At 54.9% G+C, this 22,828-nt stretch overlaps 1 protein-coding gene across 5 annotated transcripts in view; it reads right to left on the minus strand.

The window, feature by feature from the left end:
• Positions 1-212: 212 nt before the first annotated feature.
• The window catches only part of GNG7 (G protein subunit gamma 7), a 76,641-nt gene continuing 54,025 nt past the window's right edge, over positions 213-22,828 (minus strand). For all 5 annotated transcript variants that reach the window (XM_054181712.1, XM_054181714.1, XM_054181713.1 and 2 more), the window contains 2 exons: positions 4,227-4,345; positions 213-926 (listed from right to left, as the gene is read on the minus strand). In XM_054181712.1, the coding sequence (XP_054037687.1) occupies positions 801-926; positions 4,227-4,307 (207 nt within the window). In that variant the 5' untranslated portion in view covers positions 4,308-4,345 and the 3' untranslated portion in view covers positions 213-800. The remainder of the gene's footprint in view (positions 927-4,226; positions 4,346-22,828) is intronic.

The following is a 22,828-nucleotide window of genomic DNA, read 5'->3' on the forward strand; positions in this document are numbered from 1 at the left end:
AAGGGATCAGAGGGGTTCGCCCCCGGCCTCGCAGCGCCGCTGGCGGAAACCCCCTCTCCCGATGGATGCGACGGAGAGCGTTTCCCCGCGGTGCCGTCCCCTCGTGCGAGCGGAGCAGGACCCCCCCGGCCCCCCCCTTCCTCCTCTCCCCCAGCCTCATTTTATCCATCTGCAACAGCAATTTTTCGAGCCCGTGTTTTGGTTGGGTTGTGGTTGGTTTGTTTGTTTTTTTCTTTTTTTTTTTTTTGTACTAGTTTTCTACAAAATAGCTCCCCACCTGGGCGCTTCTGCCTTGCGCCCTCTCAAGAAACAGAGCAAATTCCTGCAACTCATGCGCTAATTGGAAACTAATTGGATCGGCCCCACTCAAGAGCTTTGTTCCACGCGAGGTCCCCGCACTCGGGTCTTGCATCCCATCGGCAAACGCAATAAACCCCCCCCCCCCGCTGGCTCCACCACCCCGGTAACCAATTTCTAATATCGCGATTAAAAACACCTCCCCCCACCCCTCAACCCCAGTTTGTTTGTTTTTTTGACTTTTTTTTCCTTTGTTAAATTTTGACCCCTCTCAATGCGGCACCTTCCCAGGAGCAGACACCCTTCCCTAAACCACTTGCAATTATATATATATATATATATAATTATTATTATTTTTTTTTTTGGGGGGTGAGATTTTAAGTTCTATTTGAATCCAACATTTAGTGTTTACCCCTCGGCGCAGTTGTACGTTTGTCGCTTGGTTTCAGTCGATGGAGAACGGTGCCCTGCCTGAGAGATCGCACGCGCCGGAGCCAGGAAAGCTATAGGATGATACAAGGCTTTTTGTCCTTAAAAGGATTCTCCGAAGCGGGCACTCCAACCAGCAGCGGGTCGTTCCTGGCATGTTGCTCGCAGTAATTCATTAGCTCCGAAGACGCTTTCGAGACCTAAAGGTTGGGAGAAAGCAGAAGGTGAATGAGAATATGGTTCTATATTGGGGCGGAGGCGCAGAGTTCGGCACCATCGGCTCCGCGGGGAGGAAGAAAACCGGCTTTTCCTAACAGAAACTCGATGGAGACGGCGACAAATGAAAAGGGGAAATGGGACACAAAAAAGGTTTGGAAGGTCTGACATAAATAAAGGGATGAGTACGGGAAAACTGCTCCCAGGCCACAGCAAGAGATTTAAAAGAAGATATTATTGTCCTCATTTTTAAGGGCTTTGGGAGTAAAAAGAAAGGAAAAAAATGCCTGCTTGAGAGCGGCCACCCTCTGATGTTAAAAATGGAGGTTTGGAAACTGTTAGAAACTATTACTTAAGGCTCTGCTTATTTTAGTTCAAAGCCGTTTTCTGGGAAGCGGGAGCCCGGAGCAGGCGGCAGAGGGGCCGGTGGTGGTGGGCGAGCAGCGGCCGCAGCGAAGAGGGCGGGAGGCACCGGGGGATCCAGGCAGCGAGACCGACAACAGCCCCTTTTTTTTAAATTAACTTAATAACTGGTTGAACATAAGGCAAACACAAAACATAGACGCGACCACACCACATCTGGAAGGCCCAGATGTGACCCGTTGGAGTTGCGGAGCGGTTCCCCTCCCAGCATCCCCGCGGCTGCTGGGCACCGGGGCCACTCACCCCTCTCAGCCGAGCCCAGATGTGACTTACGGGGAGGAAAAGCACCTCCACGCTCTCGCTGTGGCAGCGCCAGGGCTCACCGCGCTCCGCAGCCGCAGAGCAGGGATCCCTGCGGAGCGACGCAGCCCGTCCGGCAGGAACGGGCAGTTCTCCGCCACCATTATTAAACCTTCCAGCAGCAACCGAGAGGGCGCAGCCAGGAGGAGAAACGGCGCCCGCGACAAAAAACCCCTGTTCTCCGGAGTTTTGGGCAAACCCCTTCAGCTGGGCTTCCACCCCACAGGGTGGGTTTCCTCCTCCTTTCCCCCCAGCTCCAGAGACTGCACGAGACGAGGCGCTTTTGCGGTATTATTGCAATATTAAGAATGAAAAGTCCTTAACCAGTAATGAGCACTTCTAATGAACGCCGACTGCTGCTGGCCTGCACTTAAAACATATTTCGCGTATACTTTGGGATCCAACAGCAACACTGCTCTGCAGGGACAAGGTCAAGGCTCTCCCTTAACCCAATTACTCGCGTAAAACAGTAATTACCGCTAATCTCCCGGCAAAGCAAGGGGACAGAGATTAGCTCGCCGGGAGCGCGGCTGAACCTGTTATGAGAGCAAGTGGCCCCGAAACCTCCGCGCTCCTCTTAAAGCTCCAGCTGGGCGAAGGAAGGGAAGGATGAGCCCGACGCGGCGGCTGGGAAAAGCCCGGCCCTTCTCTGGCCGAGGCACGGAGGGGCTGAGGAGGAGGAAAACGGCAGCGCGGTGGCAGGGCTCGGCTCGACTGCGGCGTGGGGCGCTCGGGCAGGGAGGAATTGGAGGGTATTCCCCCGGCCGCACATCAACAGCTCGCGGGGCAGCCCGTTCCCTCCTCTCAGCAGCGTTATCAGCTCATTTATCTGCAGGCAAACCCGCGTCTCGGCGAGCTGGAGGAGCGAGCGCTGGGTCGATGCCGCGCTTAGGAGCCGGCCGGCTTGGCACGCTCGCCCGAGAGCGGGGTTTGAGGGTCAGGGCTTTATTGAAAGCTCGCCCAGACAGCACGTCTTCCCCACTCAGCCGAAATACCAGTGTGCCGCGGTCCCACCGCTGTTGTTTTTTTTTTTTTTCCCAGCAAAGCATTTAGGATAGTCGCAGCTACAAAGGTCGGTAAGCGTACACACACCCTGCCTCCTCCTCGGCGCGCGCTGCTGGGGATCCTGGAGCTGAGACACGGTAATTCTTAGGAGCGTGTTGGGGGAAGACCTGTAATTTATTTTGTCTTCCCTAAAATAGCCTCCCTGCTGGGTGCACCACTGGAGTCTGGAAAGCGGTGGCCCTAAAAACAGCTACAAAACCTCACGGCTTTAAGAAAAAAAAAAAAAAAAAAGAAGATATTGAAAGCAGCAGCAGCAGCTCCCGCACATCAAAAACCGGAGATGACGGAGGAGCCACTGCTGCGGAAGCGGCAGGGACTGAAAGTCAGAGAAAACATTCTTTGACCAGGAAACTAAATTAAAAACTATCAAGTGGATTTCACACCTCTGCGTTTTACAGTATTTCAGTTTCGCTCTGCGTTTCATCCCCATGCACGGGGCTTTCCTTTGTGTGATTTACTGACAAGCGGCTTTCCATGAACAGATCTCATCTCTCCCCTCTTTCCTCCTCTCCCGGGGAGGTTTCTCGGCGGGACGGGCAGCGGAGCAGCCCGACAACCCCCTGCCCGACCCCCCCTGCCCACCGAGGCGGGCAGAGCCGGGCGACCAGCTGGGTTCCTCCGTGGCCCGTGGTTTCCTGCTCACAGAGCCGGGACTCGCTGCCCACGTGCTAATATTTGCTTCCGGCAAAGGTTGCTCTCCGGAGCTCACGTGGCCAGAGGAGCCCCGGTACCGCAATGGCCGAGCCGGTTCCCAGAATAGAGTGAAAGCTCCTGGGGGACCCCGTCTCCGACTCTCAGGGGACGCTGTGGCTGCGAGCACATCACCTGCTGCGAGCTCCGTCCCCCCGGTGCCAAAGGGAGCTCTGTTTCTGGGGCTCCTTCGTTGCCCCAGCGGATTGCTGGTGAGCCAGCAGGCAGCTGAGAATAGACTCCGGTTTGCTTCCCTGGACAACTGCAGCACAAAATTAACCTTCCCTAGTGCCACCATAAACGTGCCTCCAACCAGCGCGAAGGCGTGCCGCCATCCTTGCTCGTTTGCAAGAATGCGGCGGCTGAGAAAGAACTGTAGGCAGCGGCTTTCTGAGAGAAGCTGCACATGGATAGTGAAGCCAACCTGCGGAAAAATGGAGCACTGAGAGTGGAGTGCGTGTGAACGCGCCCGGCAGAGCTTTGCTGGGTCCAGCCCCTGCAGCTTCAGTGTCTTCACGGGTCGTGTGTGCCCAGCCGAGCTCCAGGAACTTACTACGGTCACCGGTCTGTCCTCGGATGGTGCGGTCACCCCCTAACACCTGGGAGAAGCCGCTCAGGTGAAATCTTACCTCCTGGTACGAGCAGTGCCCGTAGAAAGGGGTCTCGCATAGAAACGCTGCACTACCTGAGCTGGAGACACCGCAACAGCACGCAGCTCCTCAGGGAAAACCCTGGGACCCTTCCCGTTCCCTCCCTGCCCTCCCCAGACGTGGCCCGTGTCGCGCCGCTCCAGCTCCTGCGCTCACCTTGATCCTCTCGATGCCGGCTTCGATGCGGAGCTGCTCCACCAGCTTCCGGGCCTGCGCTATGTTGTTAGTTGTTGACATTGTCTGCCATCGGCTCCAGGCCCCAGCAAGCGAGAATCCTGCAAAACAAGGAGCGGGGGGAGAGGGGGGGTTGGCATCGTGCACGAAGCCGCCGCACCACCGGCCACCACCTCGGAAAGGGTCGTGCGGTGTGTCCTCATGGACGGCCACGTGCAAAGGGCTTCCAGGAGCCCTAAACTGATGACACCAACTTCCCGTTTCCTGATTTTTGCTTCAAGTTCTCCTTTCCTTTAAACAGCACTCTGGGTGCACTCTCTTCAGGCTTTTCTTTTGATTTAAAAAAAAAAAAAACAAACCAACAAACCAAACAGAAACTTGACGACGAGAGGGGAAAAATGAAACTTTTTCGGCAGGAAGCCCTGCCAGATGCATTCAACTGAGCGACTGGAAAAGCGAACAGAAAGTTTCCAGCCGGGGGAAGGCGGACGGGGACACGGCTCGGCCGTGACCACCCACAGCTTCGGGATGTTCCCCCTCAAACCTCGTCCACTCGTGGCACCGCTGCCTTCGTCCCGCCCCGACTCCTGCCCCAGGGTTTCCTCTGCACAGACTCAGACCTACGCTATTTCTCCATCATTTTGCAAATCGATGCCCCTGAAAAAAGCGACGTAAGAAAGCAAGAGCCACAGACGGTCCCGCGCTGGGTGGGAGGTGGCAAGTCAGGGCCCAGGCAAGGGGCAGAGGTTTCTCAGATGCCGAAGCAGGGGACAGGCAACAAGGCACAGGCACAGACACAGGGGGATACCACAGCACGAGAGGCACCGAAAGCTCACGTCTCCAACGAACTTTCCATAAAAAAAGGGCCCAGCTGAACGCGGAAAGGAGGAAAGCACCGCAGGGTGAGCCGGAGCGGAGCAGGAGCGGAGCTTTGCCTGAGCACCAAACTCTCTGAGGGTCTCGGGGACCCCGGCCGGCTGCCGAACGCTGTGCCCACGCCTGGCTGTGCCGATCCTGGGGCTTTACCGTACCCGGCACCCGACCGGGCACAACCTGCACGTGGGGCCGTGTCCCTGCGACCGCCACGCTGCAGCCGGGCGCCCCGGCAGGGAGAAGGCAGGTTAAACAGCCTTCCTCGAAATGTAAAAGCAGCAACTGCAGAAGTTTGGCTGCGAGACCGACGTAAACCATCACTGTGCCCGGGGCAGCGGCCAGGGCTGCGGCACGCGGAGGGCAGCTCCGGCCACGTCTTCCCAGCCGGATTCCTTTGGCCAGACACCGTTCTCAGGTCGTTTCTTTATCATCGTCAAGGCGGGGGTGATGCAGAGGTGTCAGGAAAAGTCACTTCCCTGCCCTGCCCGGCAGTGACTCAGCCCTGAGCGTCCACTAACGGGGGAATACGGGGAGGGGGCTGCAGCGAGAGCCACCTCCCGCCACCGGACACACCAGGAGATGATGCTGGGAGGAGGAAGGAGCCAAAGCAAACACAGGGTCGGATACGAGCGGCGCTCCCCGCGCCCCAGCCAGCCGCCCACTGCAGCCCTTCTCTGCTAACTTTAATTAGAGACTCCTTCAGTCTTCTCCCCAGGACCGGCAGCTTCAAAGCAGATGCTGAACTGCTGCCTTTACCGGGGGGGAAAAAAGGGGGGAGTGTCTGCCCCATCTAAAATCCTCGCAGACTCGAGCTGTCTCGCCTATGTTTAGACATTAAAGGGATTTCATTCCAGACCACAACGGCACTCTCGGGGATTATTTAGCTTGGCAGCAGCACGTAACGTGCGTTGAACTTTTCAATCCCTGAACGGCACCGGGCTCCCTTTGCAACACCCAACGCGGCGGGAGAAAACAAGCGGCGCTTCAGCCAGCGATACCGACTCCGCCACGGGACGATTCCCTGAATTAGCAGGGTTATTCGGAAATCTCCGCCTCCCCACGTCCTGGAAGACGTTAGTCAGGACAACGCGGGAAGCCACGCTGTTGAAATAAAGTCTGGTACCACAGAAATTGGGAGAAGGAAGCAGGCTAGTCCCGGGGGAAGGATCCTCCTCTCCTGCCCCGACTTCCTAAGCCGTGATGCTGTGAGACTCGGCTGGTTTGCAGCAAAGCAGGACGTCCTCGCGATGGCGATGCTGGTGTCACACCTGAGCTCTGACCTGGGCGACATGCCACCGTGGCTTTAACCAAAGGGTCTGGAGTCCTGCAACGAGCTGGACCAGCACCCAAAGTCCCACATCAGGGTGCCAAACCCCACACAAGGAGCCACTCTCCTGGCACGGCGGGCAGACGCCGGTCCAGCCTCCCGACACGGGCACCGGCAATGCGCCGCTCCGGTCTCTCTTCCATGAAAAAGCAGCAGTTCCAGGGTGGAATGCTTTATCTCAGGAGACAGCTTGCTCCCTCAGCATCAAGTGCTATTTAGACCCCAGCCCTGTGAGTTCTTTGGGATTTCAGAGCAGCAGCTTGTGTTCAACCCTGCTGCGATTCCCTACGTGGGCTCAGCAAGAGCTGGACACCAGCTGCACTAGTGCTACTGTCGGTTTTTATGTCATTAATCCTGCAAAATAAGCAGGAAAATTTTGCCTGTTAGGCAGCTGATGCACAGGCAGCTCTGATCACCTGCTTTTCCAAAGAAATCCCTGCTGAGAGCGCACGCTCTGGCGAGAGCAGTTATCCTGAAGCACTGGGGAACGGCTCCGTCTCAAAGCCAAGCTCCTTCTAACTCTGCACCGTGAACTTGAAAGACCTCCCCACTGCAAACACTTCACTCCTCATTGACAAAACAATCCTTCACCTGGATAAAGAGTTAGCAGGCAGCTGGAGGAAAAAAAAAAATAAAAAAATACAAGCAATCAGATATAATTTATGTTTTCAGCGGCGCAAGATCACCTGCTTGTACTTTCCCAGCTTCCTGTTTATGGAACGAGGCGGATGAATCAGTCGAGGGCGAGCTACTTAAGGGAACTTCTGCTCCTGCCGCGGGGCTGGAGACGCGCAGCCCGCGTGTCCCCGTCCCCGCAGCATCCTGCGGGTCCCCGTCCCCGCAGCATCCCGCGGTTCGTGTGGCACCGGGACACCAGCCTGGATGAAGGGAGGGTGAGTTTTGCTAAGCGCAACATGGAGAGAGTCCTGCTGCGTGGCAGGAATCACCAAACTAGTGTTTTAAAGTCCTTGGCATGGGGGAGAAGCTTTACGCTCCCTGCAGCCTAGTTTCACGGAGTCTTTGCAAAGCGAAAGCAACCCTTATAAATCAGAAATGACGCTTTTCTTGGGTCATTACGGGTCATTACCTGCCCCTGTGCTCACAACCGTTCTCCAGCTCACCACCGTCACGCACCATCCAGCAAGCCCCTGCCTTGCCGGCGGCAGCAGTGCACTTTGCCTCTCCCGAGCGCACGGAGCAGCATCCTTCACCACCGAGCACAGGGCGAGCGGTTTTACAGCAACACGATCCGCAGCAGCAGCTTCTAGTTCCTCCTCAGCCGCTGGCACCCAACAGCGACGGCGCTGGGCTCCCTGGGGGGAACCGGGCAAGCGACTCCCCGCACGCCTCCGTTCCTCTTTTGAATTTCCAAGTAGAAATTTCAGCGGCCAAGCTCTCAGAAAGGTCAAGGGGAGTTTCACAGAATCATAGAATCACAGAATGGTCTGGGTTGAAAGGGACCTTATCGCCCACCCAGTGCCCCCCCCTGCCCCGGGCAGGGACACCTCCCACCAGCCCAGGTTGCCCCAAGCCCCGTCCAACCTGGCCTTGAACCCCTCCAGGGATGGGGCAGCCACAGCTTCTCTGGGCAACCTGGGCCAGGGGCTTGCCACCCTCATAGCCAAGAATTTCTTCCTCACATCTCATCTCAATCTCTCCTCTTCCAGTTTGAAGCCACCACCCCTCATCCCATCACTACACGCCCTTGTAAAAAGTCCCTCTCCAGCTTTCCTGTAGGTTTCACTGGGTGTAAAAACCTCCAGCTGCAGCCCCCAGCGGCTGCTCATCCCGTGCATCCCGAAGGCTCCTTGGTGGCTCCCGGAGCCGGGGCGGCTGTTAGCCCAGGCTGGGCACCGGCACCGCAGCTGTGACGTCCCTGGCTCTGCAGAGCTACAGTGGGACCCACATCGCATCCGTGTCTGGTGTGGGTCGGGTAACCCGGCCACAGCCACCGGCCACGCTCCAGGACCGCTCTGCCCAGCGGGGGTTTAAAACTGGCTTCTGTTACCTTGGTGAATAATTAACTAAGCGCGTCATTAGCAACTGGAGACCATCGATACAAAAGATCCAGCGGGTTGCGGCGGTGGCACACGAAGGGCGTCCTCGGGATTTTTGAAAAGCCAAAATAAACTTTAAAGATGTCATTCGGCAGGCTTACAGGGGTGTATGAATAACTTGTGAGGTAAAGGTATTTGGAAAAAAGCCACACAGAAGCACGCGGGGTGAAGCATGTGTGATGTAAATCGGGATGACACGCGGGACACAGCTACGTCGTCCCTTTCCCAATCTTTGTGTTTTAAAGAAATCAGCATTTGGAAAAGGACGGGGAGGCGACGTCTGCAGGCAGCCGGGCCTGGGGAGGGAGCGCGGGACGGTCAGGACACCCGCGTCTCCTCCTGCCTCCGCTCTGTCATCCGAGCGCGGAGAATCACCCGCGCGGCCGGGCTTCCTCGGTGCTCGGCCACGGCCGGCGCCCGGCCAGGGCTGACTTCTGCGTTCCCGGTATCTACTGGTGACTCTGCAGAAGGACCACGCCACTCGCCTTTTGCTGAGTCACGAATGGACCTCGCTCAGCAGGAAATAAATCTTCCCCGCACCTTTGCCAGAGCAGCCTCTGCCCTCCCGGCTAATCCATCTCCCGCTCCTCCCCGGCAGCATTCCCGGGAAGGGCAGCGCTGCCTGCAGAACGCAGCCTGATTTTCGGAAACGATTCCTATTGCGTTATCGCAACCTTTGCTCGGCGTGCGTTTTTCACGCCGTCCTGCAAGCGATTCCAGGAGGGCTGAAGTCATCAGACTTTGCAAGGCTCTGGGCTGCCGGCCCCGCTCCTCCAGCAGAGCCCAGGGCTGCAGCGAGATTTCACTTATGTGGTTGTAGGACGGCGTCTGAAAAACAGTGCTGCAATAAGTTAAACAGAAAATTACTAAAAATTAAGAGAACATGGGCTATGAGCTATTATCCAGTGGTGTTTCGAGGTCGGTGCCAACAAAAGCAGCGGCGATGGAGGGTTGTGAAACCTTGCGGGGAGTAAGGAGGGAGCCAGGAGCGCAGGCGAGGGGCAGAGCGGCCCCGAGGATGAAGCAAACAAGTCCCGAGTTACGGTTTGGCAGCAGCGCAAACATCCCAGGAGCACTTCTGCCTCTTCTAGGGAAAGCACCGGAGGACAGGGGCCCGAGAGTCAAGTTAGGATAAATTCTGCAACGCTCAGGATTTGTTGTTTTAAACTGGCTTGTATATTTTGAACCAAAAGCGGGTCCTGGATGCTCCTAACTGTGTCCCGCATCAGCTCGGTCTTTGACTCAAGAACAACCACAAATGCCTTCCTCTACACCAGGTTTTATCATTAAACAAAAGAATTTAAAGGATCACAGTAAGTGTTAAAAAAGCAGATTTCTTGTATTCGCATAACATATATTTCTCGCGTCCCTCGTAGACCTTCAGCAAAAAAAGGGTTTTCAGTGTTTACGGAGCAGGGTGCTTCAGGCAGCGCCTTACTATGGGTGCTCTGGCGTTTTCCATTGAGGCAAGGCATGAAAAGGGCATTTCCAGGGGACTGTTCGGCACTTCCCGCACCCTGCATCTGCTCTGCGCAGCCCTGACATCAAAGCAAGGCTGGCTGACGGCTGCCGAGCCGAACCTCCGCTTCTCCCTCAGGTTTTCTTTTGCATAAAGCTAACTCTTTGCGTACCGGCTAGATTGCAAAGGTAACGATTTGGGCTACTTTGAGTAGGAATAAAAACAACCCGAACCAGCGCAGCTCTTGAGTCAGCGGCGTGCAGCGCCGGCGGTGACAGCAGCGCTGGCTCTGACGAGCCGTGACTCAGCACGGGCTCCGTGTGGAAGCAGACGCCGCCTCCGTCAAGCATCTCGAAGCTGGTTCCCAGCAGGACTTTGCCCCTTCAGCCCTTTCATCCATTTCCCAACCCTTCCCCGCCGGCGCTTCCCGGCTCCACAGCCCCCGAGGTCGCTGCGGGACAGGGCTCAGCATCCCCGCTCCGTCCCACCGCACACACGGAGGGACCTTTTGTGGTTCCTGGACCTTTTGTGGTGCCCTGGGCGCCGCACCGAAACGGGATCCAGGTCACGAGGATGAAACTGCCACCCTCGGCGTGCCGAGAGACCGGGCTTGCCGGAGCACGCCTCCAATCCGCACCGCGCCAGACGGCCGGCGCTGAGCACCCAGAGCGGTTCATCGTTGACTCGGCACAAAACCCTTTCTCTTTCATGCGACGGGTGCCACCCGCACGCGCCCACCCGCAGCCTCTCCAGCCGGCCGGCAGGAAGCGTTACGCCAGGAAAGAAATATGCACTGATCCCTCTCGTTTCTGAATTCTTCCCATACTTCTCATAGCTGGAAGCGGCCACTCCCCGGCAGGCTAAATAAACAAGCGAACATCCGAGTTAACTGCCGGAGTTATGCTGCTTTCGCCTTCCCCCCTCAAAGATAAAAAAACCCAACCCTGTAGGATCGGTGCTGAGGGATGTCCGTGCGCTGGAGCTGCCCCATGGGAAGCACCGGGAGAGCGATATCAGCTCCCGCAGCCCGGAGCATCACCTCCGCCATCCTCCCGCCGGGGTAGCGGGGCATACCGTGCTGCCGCAGGGATGTGGGGAAGATGGTTGGGGTCGGGGATGCGCTCCTGCATCTCAGCCTTAACCAAACTTAACCAAACCAAAGAGCCGCCCGGCGGCTGGCAGCGTTTCTCCACAGCACGGCATTTCCGCTGTCACCGGAGGGTGACACGTCCTGCACCATCGGGATGGCACCAACTCCGGAGCCACAGAGGTGCTTAAAACCATCTCCCATGGGATGACGGGAGGTTCCGGAGCAGCTCCCTCCCCGGAGAACGCCTGCAGCCCCTCGGCTGAGGCCCTGGAGCGGGGTCAGGAGCCCGCAGCAGCCCCGGCACGGCAGCGGGGCACCGTGCACCGCGCCGGAGCCATCCCGCGCTGAGCCCCGCGCCGGGCTGGTGCCAGGAAAAGGGAGGGGGGGAGATGAAGGGGGAGCCTGAGACTGGTAACCCAGTGTAAACCCGCTCGGTGGTTACCGCTTTTAAAGATGACCTCATGCTTTTTTGGAACAGAAAAAGGCTGTTAGGGCAATGGCATTTACTCCTTGTCTGGGCAGAACAAAGCAGGCTCCATTTTTCTTTTACACTTCCTGCACCAGCAGCTTAACAGCTGAATGAGCTATTGAATTTTTTCCTGAGTGCAGCAATTTTCCCCCCCCCCTTTTTTTTTTTTCCCCCCCTCCTTTAAGACCTCCAGATTTCTATGGCGTGAGACAATACTCGGGGAGAAGGCGGCCGAGGAGCCATCCCGGGATGGAGAAACGCAGCGGTGGGAAGCACCGGGCCATTGCTCTGCCTCTCGCTCCGGCCGGGGCTTTATCCCACATCGCGGTGGTGAAACCATCCGGGCTTATTTTCCACACCTTCTTCTGCATCACCTGAACGGCGAGCACGGCAGGGACACCAAAGCGTCCCACTTTAGCAGTAAACAAGTTACTGAAGTGCCCGTGAGCTGCTTTAGATTTGCAAAACGTCCCCTCATGCTGTCCCTCCCCAGATAAATTACAGCCTCCTCACAACAGGTTGTAACTAGGACACGTGTTTTCAGATACTTCGTGTCCCTCCTGCAGCCACCAGCAGCTCCAGCCCGGCAGTGACAGACCCTTCGGAGCTGCTGGGGCCGAGCCCGGCACTCCAGCCCACTTTTAATACATTAGAAGTTTAAAACCACATTATTACTAGACGAAGAAAAGTCTTACCCTCAATTTCAGGTCCACACAGAGAGCAATTTGGTTTTGGGGGTTTATTCTTCCCCCAGCTCCAGTATCTCGGCGTGTTTCCAGATGGAAACCACCCAAGCCAACGTGTCAGAGCTTTGGGGTTTTTTTAGACCCAGAGAAGTAAATTTGCTTTTTGTACCCTGTGGGGGGGGGAAGGCAGCGCGTTTGCTTGTCTGTGTGCGTTGTGGCACAGACACCCCTGAGCTCGGAGCGGAGCCCCCGGGGTCTTCCCAAGGGAAGGGGGCTCTCCTACGGCGAGGGATGTCCCCAGCGAAAACAGGACGAAGCCCCGCGGAGCGGCGTGCGCTGGGCTCAGCAGCCACCGGCCGAGGTGTCAGCGGGGTCCAACCCTGCCGAGTTTCTGCCTAAATTTCAGAGGAGGCTTTACAAGGCTGTTGGAAGCGGAGGTGGCACGGCTGCTCGCCGCTTGTCCCGTGTCTCACGTCAAAGGCGTGTCGTTAGCAGGGCGGCACAGCCGTAGGAGAGAGGGCACGTGTCTCAGATGCAGCTCTCTCTTTACCAAAAGATCCATTAATCGCTTAAGCGTTTTGTCTCTTTGAACTGCTCTAGTTTCAAACCGGCCAAGGGTTCTGGAAGGAGAGAGCATCCCCGGAGACGCGGAGCTCCATTTCCTTCCCATTAAAGGAAACGATTACCTGGCTGAGAGAGCGTGAAATCCTGCAGGATGCATCTGCCAGCCGAGCTGCACAACCTCCACCGGACCCGAACGCCCCCCCCCGTTAACTCCTGCTGCCGTATGAGGTCTGGCTTTGACCCCCCTGGTTTCTCTCCAGCGTAGCTGCGGCAGCTTTGATGCCAGCTGGGTGGAGAGCCCTGGCAGGACCGACTGCCACTGCCACGGCAATTACACACCATCACCGCCCCGCCGCTGCAGACCGTGTACCCTGAGTCACCGCAGCACCTTCCAACCTTATTTTTAGACCACGCATTTTAAAAAAAAAAAAAAAAAGGCAGAGTGCAAAGGTATTTACATCAGTTGTTACCCGGAGCTGTCAGCCAGGGGCTGCAACACAACCAGCCGGGCTCTGGCTGCGAAATGCAAAGCCAGATGCATTTTCAGGTTTTTCCGCAGCTGGTGTGTGTGGAAGCTGCAGGTGCATTCGTGGTGCAGGAGAGAACGCGAGCAGCGGGTTCCCCGGGGTGGGGGTCTGGCCACCCTCCTGAAGGTCTGGAGCCAGCGCCGGGCTCAGGCGTTAGTCCAGGCTACAACACAGGTGGCCAGATACGTAATAAACGCTCCACCATGTAATTTAAACTAGGAACCAACGCTGGGCTGTAGTCAAGGCGCTTGAGGGCTGTTATGGGTTGAGGACAGTAAATAAATCCGAACTTGCACTGCGCTCATCCTTCCTGCATTTCTGGTCAGTGCAGTGGCAGGTGAGGCAGGCAGAGGGGAAAAGCAGCTCCCGGCACGCTGGCGGCTTCCACAGCAGCCCCGATACGGGAATTAGGCCACAAAAAACTCACGGCAGCTGCTTCGGAGCAGCCGTGGAAGCCGGAGCCCTCGGCCAGCACCAGCAGCAGGTCCCTAGGACGGGAGGAGGAGCGGGGCAGCAGAACAAGCTCCGACACCAGCTCCAGTCACCTGTGACGGGGTGATCCCTGCAGCAGCAGCTCCAGAACCCACCACCGCCTCTGCAGGGGGAACACGGCAGCTCCGGCAAGAGCGGGGGCTGCACCCCAAAGCCTCTCACCCCCAGCCCAGCGTCACCAGCTCTCGCTTTCCATCTCCTTTCCAGTCACCTGCAGTTTCCTCTCCTCCTCTTCCTCCCTGCCCGAGACAACCAAGCTGTATAAATGCCATCCCTCCGCTTGCAGAAACCATGGCAAGAACTCACGAGGCCCCCAACACCCCGGATCTCCCATCAGCATGGACGCCGTCTCTTCAGACGCGCAGGAAGGAGAACCCCCTCCTTGCTCTTCACTGCAAACTCCTGTCCTTCAAGCATCGTCTCAGCAAAATGTTAATCACTTCTGGGAAGATTTTTAAGCTTGAGGACATCTATGATCTTTCACAGTAAACACATGCTCTCCGAACATCTTCACGGAACGCCAGCTAACAGATTTTGTGATCTCGCCCCGAGAAAAGGGATGGAAGAATGAGCGTTTCACGCCGAAACGAAGGCTGGGTTTGTGTCTGCCTCGTTGAAAATTGCTCACTGTCAAGTCCTGGACTCTTTGTGCTTTGCTTAAGCCATGCTCAAACGCGGGTGGTGGCACAGACAAACCCCCAGCCAGCCACCCCTGCTTTCCCTCCTGTGAGGAGTAATGCCGATGTCTGGAAAAAACACTCTGGGTCAGTGTACGTCTTAATAATAACAAAACTTTAAGTACATTGATCTGTCCTTGCAGTCCCACGCAGCTTTGCTCTCCCCTTCCCGCAGCCGGCACACCAAACCCCGCTAAAGGCGATAAGAAGGACGAATCCTTCTCATTAAGTTGTTATTTTCACATGCAATCATTTCGGAAGCGATTAGGGATAAGTTTTGGGGTCTTTGGGTGCAGAGATCGCCCCGGCTATAAACACAATTCCAACTCAGGCTTGTGTTCTTTAATTACGGCCTGAAAAGAGGTACCGATTTACCAACTGAGAACTAAATCTGTATATCCTGGCCAGACGGCTGCGGAGCGTGTCCTTGTCTGGGAGGGCTTGATAGCAGCTCCCCATTCAGTGGCAGGGTACGAAGACTAAGCAGGAAGCCGGGACGCGGCGTGGCACAGGAATATTAACTTATAGAAGGAGATAAAAGAAAGGGAAGTTTAGGCTGGATTATCACAAAGCTTCCTGAGAGTTTCCCATAGCTCCCGAGATCTGAGCTGGGAAACGCAGCGAGCGTCACCCCCCGAGCCATTTAAAGCAGGCGGGGGAAGTTTTAACACGGTAGAGGGTTTCATTCCCCTCTTTATTGAGTGTATAAAGGCTCTTCCAACTGCACCACGTGAATTTATCGGCCTCACGTGCGCAAGTCACTTGATGGCGAGAGCGGCAGGTTTTGCGGCACCGGCTGTGACGCAGCTGGGCACGCAGGTCCCTCTGCTGTGACACAGCCACCTCCCCCCAGCTGCCGAGGGGGCGGCAAGGTTTTAAAATGACTTTGGAGTTTTCTCCCGATAAGCAAACGCCCAAAGAGGGAGAACCCTCTGACTAAGGCAGCCGCATCCCTCCGCCCCCACAGGCCGAGCGCAGCACCCAGCGTCAAACACCACGCGGATGCGACGCTTCATCCGCCGCTGCGAGCCGAGAGCAGGCGGACGTACCTGCACCCGAACACCAAAACTTGGGACGGTGCAAGGGAGAACGTCCGCCAGCCACCCAAAAATCAGTGCTGACAAAAACACCCACCCTTTGTTTTAAAGCAAAGGCCCTTCGGTCACTGGTATTTGCATCCACACAACCTCCTCCTTCAGACACCACCTCCATCGCTGCCCAGTTTCAAGCTTTTCAGCAGAGTTTAACAGCAAACCTCCGCTTTCTACCCGGGCTCCGCTGGAAATGGTAAAAGGAGCCGCCAAACTGCTTTACAAGGGAAAAGGAAAGAAACCAGAGACCAGGGGACGGGTCTGGCAGAGCGGCTGCCTTTTGGTGGAGAAAGCAGCAGAGGATTTCCCCGCCAGTGATGCACGGCTATTAAAAGAAACAAATCCCCACCATATCTACGCAAGTCACCGTAATGCCCAGATAAAATTCCGTCCTTTAAAAATTATCTTATCGCAGGGATAAGGCTCTTTCCCGAGACTCCTCAGCAGCCGGTATTTTCCCATGCCACGCGAGCATCCAGCTGAACTCAAAAAGCCACCTCGCTGCAATCTGGGAGCGGGATCCTTTGGCTTATTATTCTCTTAAACTTCTTTTGGCTCTTCCCAAAATAGCATCGCAGGCTTAGCAAGACAGTTAGCCACACGGAATGTAAGGAAGATTACAAGCAAAGCCTAAAATAAGAATTCGAGGCAAATGCTGTGAGGACTAGCCTTGATTAGGAGCATTGTGCCCATTATAGTCTCTATTGACTGGGAGATAGTGGGAGTTTTTGACTGTTTATTGGACTTCACACAGCTCTGCGGGCAGGGGATGGAAAGGGCAAGGAGCTGGGTGTCGAGTAACTTCAAGTTTTCATTGTGGAAAGAGCGTTTGGTGGGAATTACATCAGAACCACAAGCTACAATATACTCATTGTGCGGCTCGGCGCGGCTCGCTCGACGCTTCTCGAGAAGACAGGGAACTGGGAAATAATCGGGTAACAGCCGTGCCGAAGCCTCCCAGCACAATGTGCCCCTCAGCTCCCTTTTTTTGGTGTTATGGAAAAAGAAGCAGGGTTTGTTCGTTCCATTGACTGCAGCTATTATACCTACGCGCATTCAAATCGCATTTCAAAGTGGCTAAAAATAGCTTTCCAACCACTGTTAAAGCAAACAGCGGTTTTACCCCCGGTTCATTGTTTTCGGCCGGTCTGCAGTGACATTTTCAGCCCGGTCTCCTGCCCCGGCAGGATCCAGCTCAGATCCCCAGATGAGCAAACCCTTGGAGCTGCAGTGGAGGCTGTTTTTTCCCTGGAACCGGCGCTGACCCAGTGACAGTCAGCGGGGAGGTGGCACGTCCAGACCAGCCATCTGATCCCACACACGTGTGAATAAGCCTGGCAGAAGAATTCACTGTAATTTAACCTTTTATGACTTCTAGACACACACACGCAGAGACCTTCCATTGCTCCTCAGCAGCCAAACCGGAGGCAGCGTGGTCCGATGCCATCCCGATTGCTCTGGTGTCACCGCAGAGATGGTCATCTGGAGGCTTCGGTGAGGTCACCTGCGGCTCCAGGAGGAGATATCCCACCCCAGGGACTCGGGCCATCTGCTCCAGCGTCACTTGGTGACCTTCAGACCAGAATTCAAGGCTGATTTATTTCCTCCCAGGCTTTTGCCCGCACCGAAGGCGAGGAGTTGAGGGTGAAGTCTCCCCCTTCAGCCCACTTTCTGCAACGTCTGAAATCCCAGCAATAAGCAGGATGGGTGCCCGGAATGAACCCCCCCACCTATGGTGGGAGGTGTGCTAACCACCCCTTGATTTTTCCGTATTTCATAGAATCATAGAATCTTCATGGTTGGAAAGGACCTTTGAGATCATCGAGTCCAAATACTTTTCTGTATTTTCACTCCACTGCCTGCACAAGGCGAGTATTTGCAACCATCAAGCTTGGAAAAAAAAAAAAACCAAAAAACCAAACCACCCAAACCTGAGGTTCTGGCAAAACATTCACTTCGAAATTAAATACCTTCTCTTCAAGTGCAAGCGAGATAAGCGGTCCTCTTTGTAAGACTGTTCTCTAGAGGAGCCTCACGCTGCTGGGAAGCGGCGCTCAGCTGATGCTGAGCAAACAAGAAAAATGCTGAGCAGCTGGTTGATGCGCCCTGCTGCGGCGCGGGGCCGGGAAGAAACCGCTATAGGAACGGGAGCCAAAAGCATTTCAGCCTCTTGCGTGCGACCGAAGAGGCCGATACAGGCTTGGCCAGAGCACACCTACACCACCTTCCAAAGCAAGCACATAAATCAGAGGATATTTTGGGCTGTCGGAGCACCGCTTTGCGCTTTGTATGCTCAGAAAGCCCTTCTGAAGGCGCGTTATCAAACCCAGGGCACGGGCCATGCTTGGCTGCTGCCGCTGGCGTTCGCCAGGCTCGGCGGTGACTAAAGCTCGGCCCTAAGGGCCAGACGGTGTTTGCGTAATCACGGCAGGTAGAAAGTTTTGCTTTTTTGTTTTCAGTCTGCCCCACGTCAAAACACCCTGGTATCCACGCCTTAAGCGAAAAGAAGAACGGTCTAAATGATAATAGGAGGAACCGCTAGCTCTGCTCTGCAAAGCAAGGGGAAGAGTCGACTACCCAGCCAATTAAAACAGAATCACATATTTCTGTGCTAGTTCCTCTATCAGCTGGGTATCTCACAGAACCCAGCCAAAAATCTCCTAGAGGCCTTTAATGTACATTTCTTAGCAGAAGTTTTAGCACATTTCAACGAGCAGAGCATGAAACACCGGCTGACATTTGCTTCACTCCGGCGAAAACACAGAAGAGCTGGTTTTCCAGGTTCATAGATGAGATCTTTAGCGCGAGCTGCTCGTGAGAATGTTTTCCTTTGCTTTAAACCACAGTTATTGCCAAGGAACGGCCAGATGGAAACCTCTTTACTCGCTGCATCTGCTCTGGACGCATCTGGGTCACACCTGCTGCTTTACCACCAAAGTTTTTCTGCTGTTGGTTTTGCAAACGCTTTCTACTCCTGTAGCGAAGAGTCTCCAAAGCTGCGGGTGAGGTTACTCATTGCAAATACTCCGAGGGGTGAGGATGTGAGCAGCAAAATAAGCACCAGATAGTTTTAAAGTCCTGAATTCAGTTTATAGCGGTTGCATCTTGAGTCAGCAAAGAAATGGGATGCAGCCGTCTCTGCAGCGAGAGCTCGCAACGCCTTTCCGAGCCACGTGAAACTCGAGCACGAAACGCTCGCTCGCTCGCCGCTTTTCCTACAGGCTCATCTGAAAGATGCAAACAAACTCGTAAAGAGTGCTGGAGCGGAGCAAGAGGGGTTGTAAGGGAAAGACCCAGAGCAAAAAAACCCTCTCTAGACATAATGGTGCCATCAATGAATCAAGGCAACCGTGCCCTGACAAACACAGCGCCTAGACAGGCTGTTGCTAAAGAAAGTTCAATATTGCAACACGGATTAAGTAAGGCATTGACTCGACAGCCACGGGCAATATGTCCAGACACCGACTGCAGACCTCAAGCAGGGAGAAAAGAGCAGTTTCCACTAACCTAACCCCGAGAGTCCTTCACTGACCTTGAATCCAAACAAACATCATCCCAGTTCGCGTTAGTATCTTGCAGGCTGACAGAGCTACTCGCTGCCGTGAGCAAGGAGGAAAGCGATTCGGCATGGAGTTAAGCAATACCTAGGACCGTGTTAAGGCTGGAAATGGGCACATCCCCGTGACACACGTGGAGGATGCCTCGAGTCCGGCATCGCTGCAACATCCCAGCACTGAACAGCAAAGCAGAACATCACAACCTCTGCCCAGCAGCACGCCAGGGCTTGGGCTGGTCACCTCTGGGCACGCGCTGCACCGAATATGTACCTTTTTAGCTAATACAACCCCCAAATCCTCTGACCTCACCCAGTAATTAGCACCCTATTGCTAACTAAGCCTCAGAAACCCGAAGTGAGAATTTTTCTCGTAAGGCAGGAACCTCACTTACACTGGGGAAATTCAGACCTGTAATTCCACCCTGGTACTGCTGAAAAAAAATAAATCACACCCTGTAGCTCGGTGTTACGCAAAAACTCGAATTCACAGCTACACGCTTCAGAAATAATTAGCAGCTCGAGGTACCCTGAAGCTGGCCGGGCTGGTGTGACATCTGCCTGAGCTGAACCGCTCAGGGACGATTATCCACTGCCAGCTACTGGCTGCAGAAGGGACTAATTTCCATTTGGGGGCCAGAGTCTCCTAATTTCATAAGAAAAGCAAGTGACCTTTTGCAGCAGAGACATCACATGAGCACAAATACTACTGCTTTCTTCATACACCCATAAAACACGCTGATACGAGAGCAGTCCTGTGACTTTCTCCAGTCATCTTGTTTTCTTTGCTGATGTGGCTACAGAGGGCAAAAATGATGCTCTGGAGAAACTCTTGAATAGGTCAGCAGAGCTGGGGGGGGTGTGGGGGGGTGTCGGTCTCCCTCCCTCAGTCAGCTGCAGGCAAGCAAAACCCAAGAGGTTTGCCTCCAAATGGGATGAGGACACGGTTTCATCAGCCCGATGACTACTTCTGCACTTGTTTCAACCACCAAAGTCATTACCCTAAAAGAAAAGGCCAGTATCTCCATGTGACTGCAGCGTCTGTGCAGGCTGTTTTCATGCAAACCCGGCTCTTTTGGTAAATACTGATGACTGCAACATCATGTGAGGCTTTGCAACAAGGAGCGACTCCTCCATCGGAGCTGGAATCCGCTGGGCAGGCTCGGGAGAGGAAGCAGAAGGTCGTTTTCTTTTGTCTCTCTTACAGGAAGAGAAGTCACGTTGGGTTGGCAGCGGTTCAGCTCTGAGCTCAGGGCTGGGAACCGCCGGGGAAAGGCTGGGGCTGGAAATCAGGCAGAGAGGCTAAAAAAAGGAACTTACCCACTGTGTGAAAGGGCCGTACCAGAAAGCACGTGAGGGATCTGCCTTCAGGTGATGGGCAACCTTTGGCTCGCTGACTATTTTCATTGGGCTGCTGCTTATATTCAGAAAATCGTCTACTGCAGGTTGGTAAAAACAGAGTAAAACATTCGGCTTCCCCGAATTCACGGCGTGAAGCGGTTGCTGTTGCGCAGGTGCCGTCCTTCTCTGCCTCCCCTGTACATACCCGAGCATCGCTGCACCCACCACCTGCACCTCTGACTCCCGCAGCCAGCCCTCGACCAAAATTCTGAGAATCACCCAATGGCACTTTTTGCCCCCAGTTTTTATTCCCACGCTGCACGAGGAACGCAGTTCCGCAGTTGCTTTGCTCCCCCCCCCCCCCCCCCATCTCTGTATGAACTCCCTTGCCAAATGAAAAATTATTTATGCGCCCGGCTGCTAACTTGAAACCGAAAGAAAGCGAGGGGCGAAAGCTTTTCTTCTGCACAACGGCAAGGCGAATACTGACGTCTGGAGAAGGGCCGGTACCACAGCATCTGCTCAGTGGCAGAGCTGGGAGATACAGTACAACGTCACGGAGCGCGGGGCCCGAAACTGCTCGTTATCACAGAAATACAGGTATTTCCTTCCACTTGTGCGTCTAAACAGGAAAATGCAGGACGCTAAGAATATTTTTAATAACTTGTCAACACGAGTCTTTATCCCCGGTGGTCTGCCTCAACTTACACCGTAAACAGATTTTGAGGCAAGGCATGCCACTGAATAAAACATCTCTGGTCCGATAAAAGTCTGATTTAAGAATCAGATTTCCATGCATGCTTGGCCAAAGCAGGGCAAGCCTCCTGCCTCTCCCGGGAAGCAGGAGCCTCTCCAGCCACACGTGCCAGGCCCTGGGGACGCCGGAGCAGGCACTGACAGTGTCTTGGCATCGAGCCGCCGGCTGGAGCGGGAGCATCGGCCCAGGGGCTCCCAGGGGGGACAAACGCGGCACCGGGGACCATCCATTCCCCAGCTCCAGCAGCTCTTGTCCATGCACAGACTCAGGCGAAGAGCCCTCAGGTGCATCCACTTTTAATCCCGAGCAAAAATCGCTTTGTTCCTTTTTGCTTAATCCACATTCCTGTTTGTGATGGTCAAAATATCTTGCAGACAGAGCAAAACGGGTTAAAAACTACCTTCTCTACCTGTTTGGGGCTCCTTGCTTTTATTTCTTTTTAAATTCTTAGACAGTTTAGGTGGTAATTGCTCCTAAAACACTTCCCTGTAAATTTAGACCAGATGAGCCTAAAGAGTCGTTGAGAGATCGACACCCCCCTTATGCTAAAAGCGACTCGGGGATCTCACACCATCGACTCGGACTGTTCATTTGCGGGAGTGACGACTGACAGCGACAGCAAACGGAGCAGTCAGCCCCGTCTTCCCATGTAAATCTAGAACAAAATGCCCCCGCTACAACTGGGTTTAGTTAAGACCCGTGCAGAAACCCTGTCGCAGAGCGGGAGGAGCCGCAGCGGGGGCTGCACCGGTCGGGTACCAGCCTGCGTCGGGCACCACACGGCCCTCGGCAGCGGCTCCTCGAGCAGACGAGACACAGGGCTCTGCCTGCCCACCCCGAGCCGCGCCAGACAACTACGTCACGCTCCCTTTAAAGAAAAGTTTACACAACAGGGACCAAAAAGCTTTTAAACGCGGTCCAAAAAACCACGTATGCTGAGAAGATATTAAGAGAGGCAGCGAACTTCGATGCTGCCTTGCCGAGCAAGTGAAGGGCCTGAACAAACTTAAGTATCCCAGTAAAAGAGGAATAAAAAAATTAAGCCTTCTTTACTTGTGGTGCGGTCGCTCCAAGTTGGAATAAACGCCAACGCAGCGGCTTGTCCCCGAGCTCACGGCGTCACCCCCTCCATCTCGCTGGTGGCGCTGGGGCTGCGCAGCCGGACCAGCTCCCCCGGGTTCCAAAGGGATTCATTCAAACCGGTACGTGATGAACCCGAAGCTCAGTTCGACTCCGGAGAGCAGAGACCGCCTCAGGCTGGAAGAGCGCAAGTCACCAAAGCCGCTCTTCGTGGACAAGCGTGTCAAGAAATAAAAGCCTAATCCAATATCACTTATTGATTTTTCCAAGAAAAAATGGCCTCGAGTGGCCACAACGCACACGTACTGTTTTCCACTACTCCTAGAAAATTCCTGGGGAAAACAGAAGAAAGAATAAACATAAATATTCAACCCAAAGTGATGGAGAAAGCCCTGTTTAATACCTTCACAATGATAAAACCAAGAAATCTCCCAGGCTGTGATACCGGACAGAGCGAGGGTTACACCACATGGTGGCCTCCGTGGCTGGCGGCTGCGTTGCCTGCTCAGCATGCCCACGGGCAACCAGAAGCACTGGGAAT

The sequence above is a fragment of the Rissa tridactyla genome, chromosome 22 (genome assembly GCF_028500815.1).
Source record: "Rissa tridactyla isolate bRisTri1 chromosome 22, bRisTri1.patW.cur.20221130, whole genome shotgun sequence".
Taxonomy (NCBI): Eukaryota; Metazoa; Chordata; class Aves; order Charadriiformes; family Laridae; genus Rissa; species Rissa tridactyla.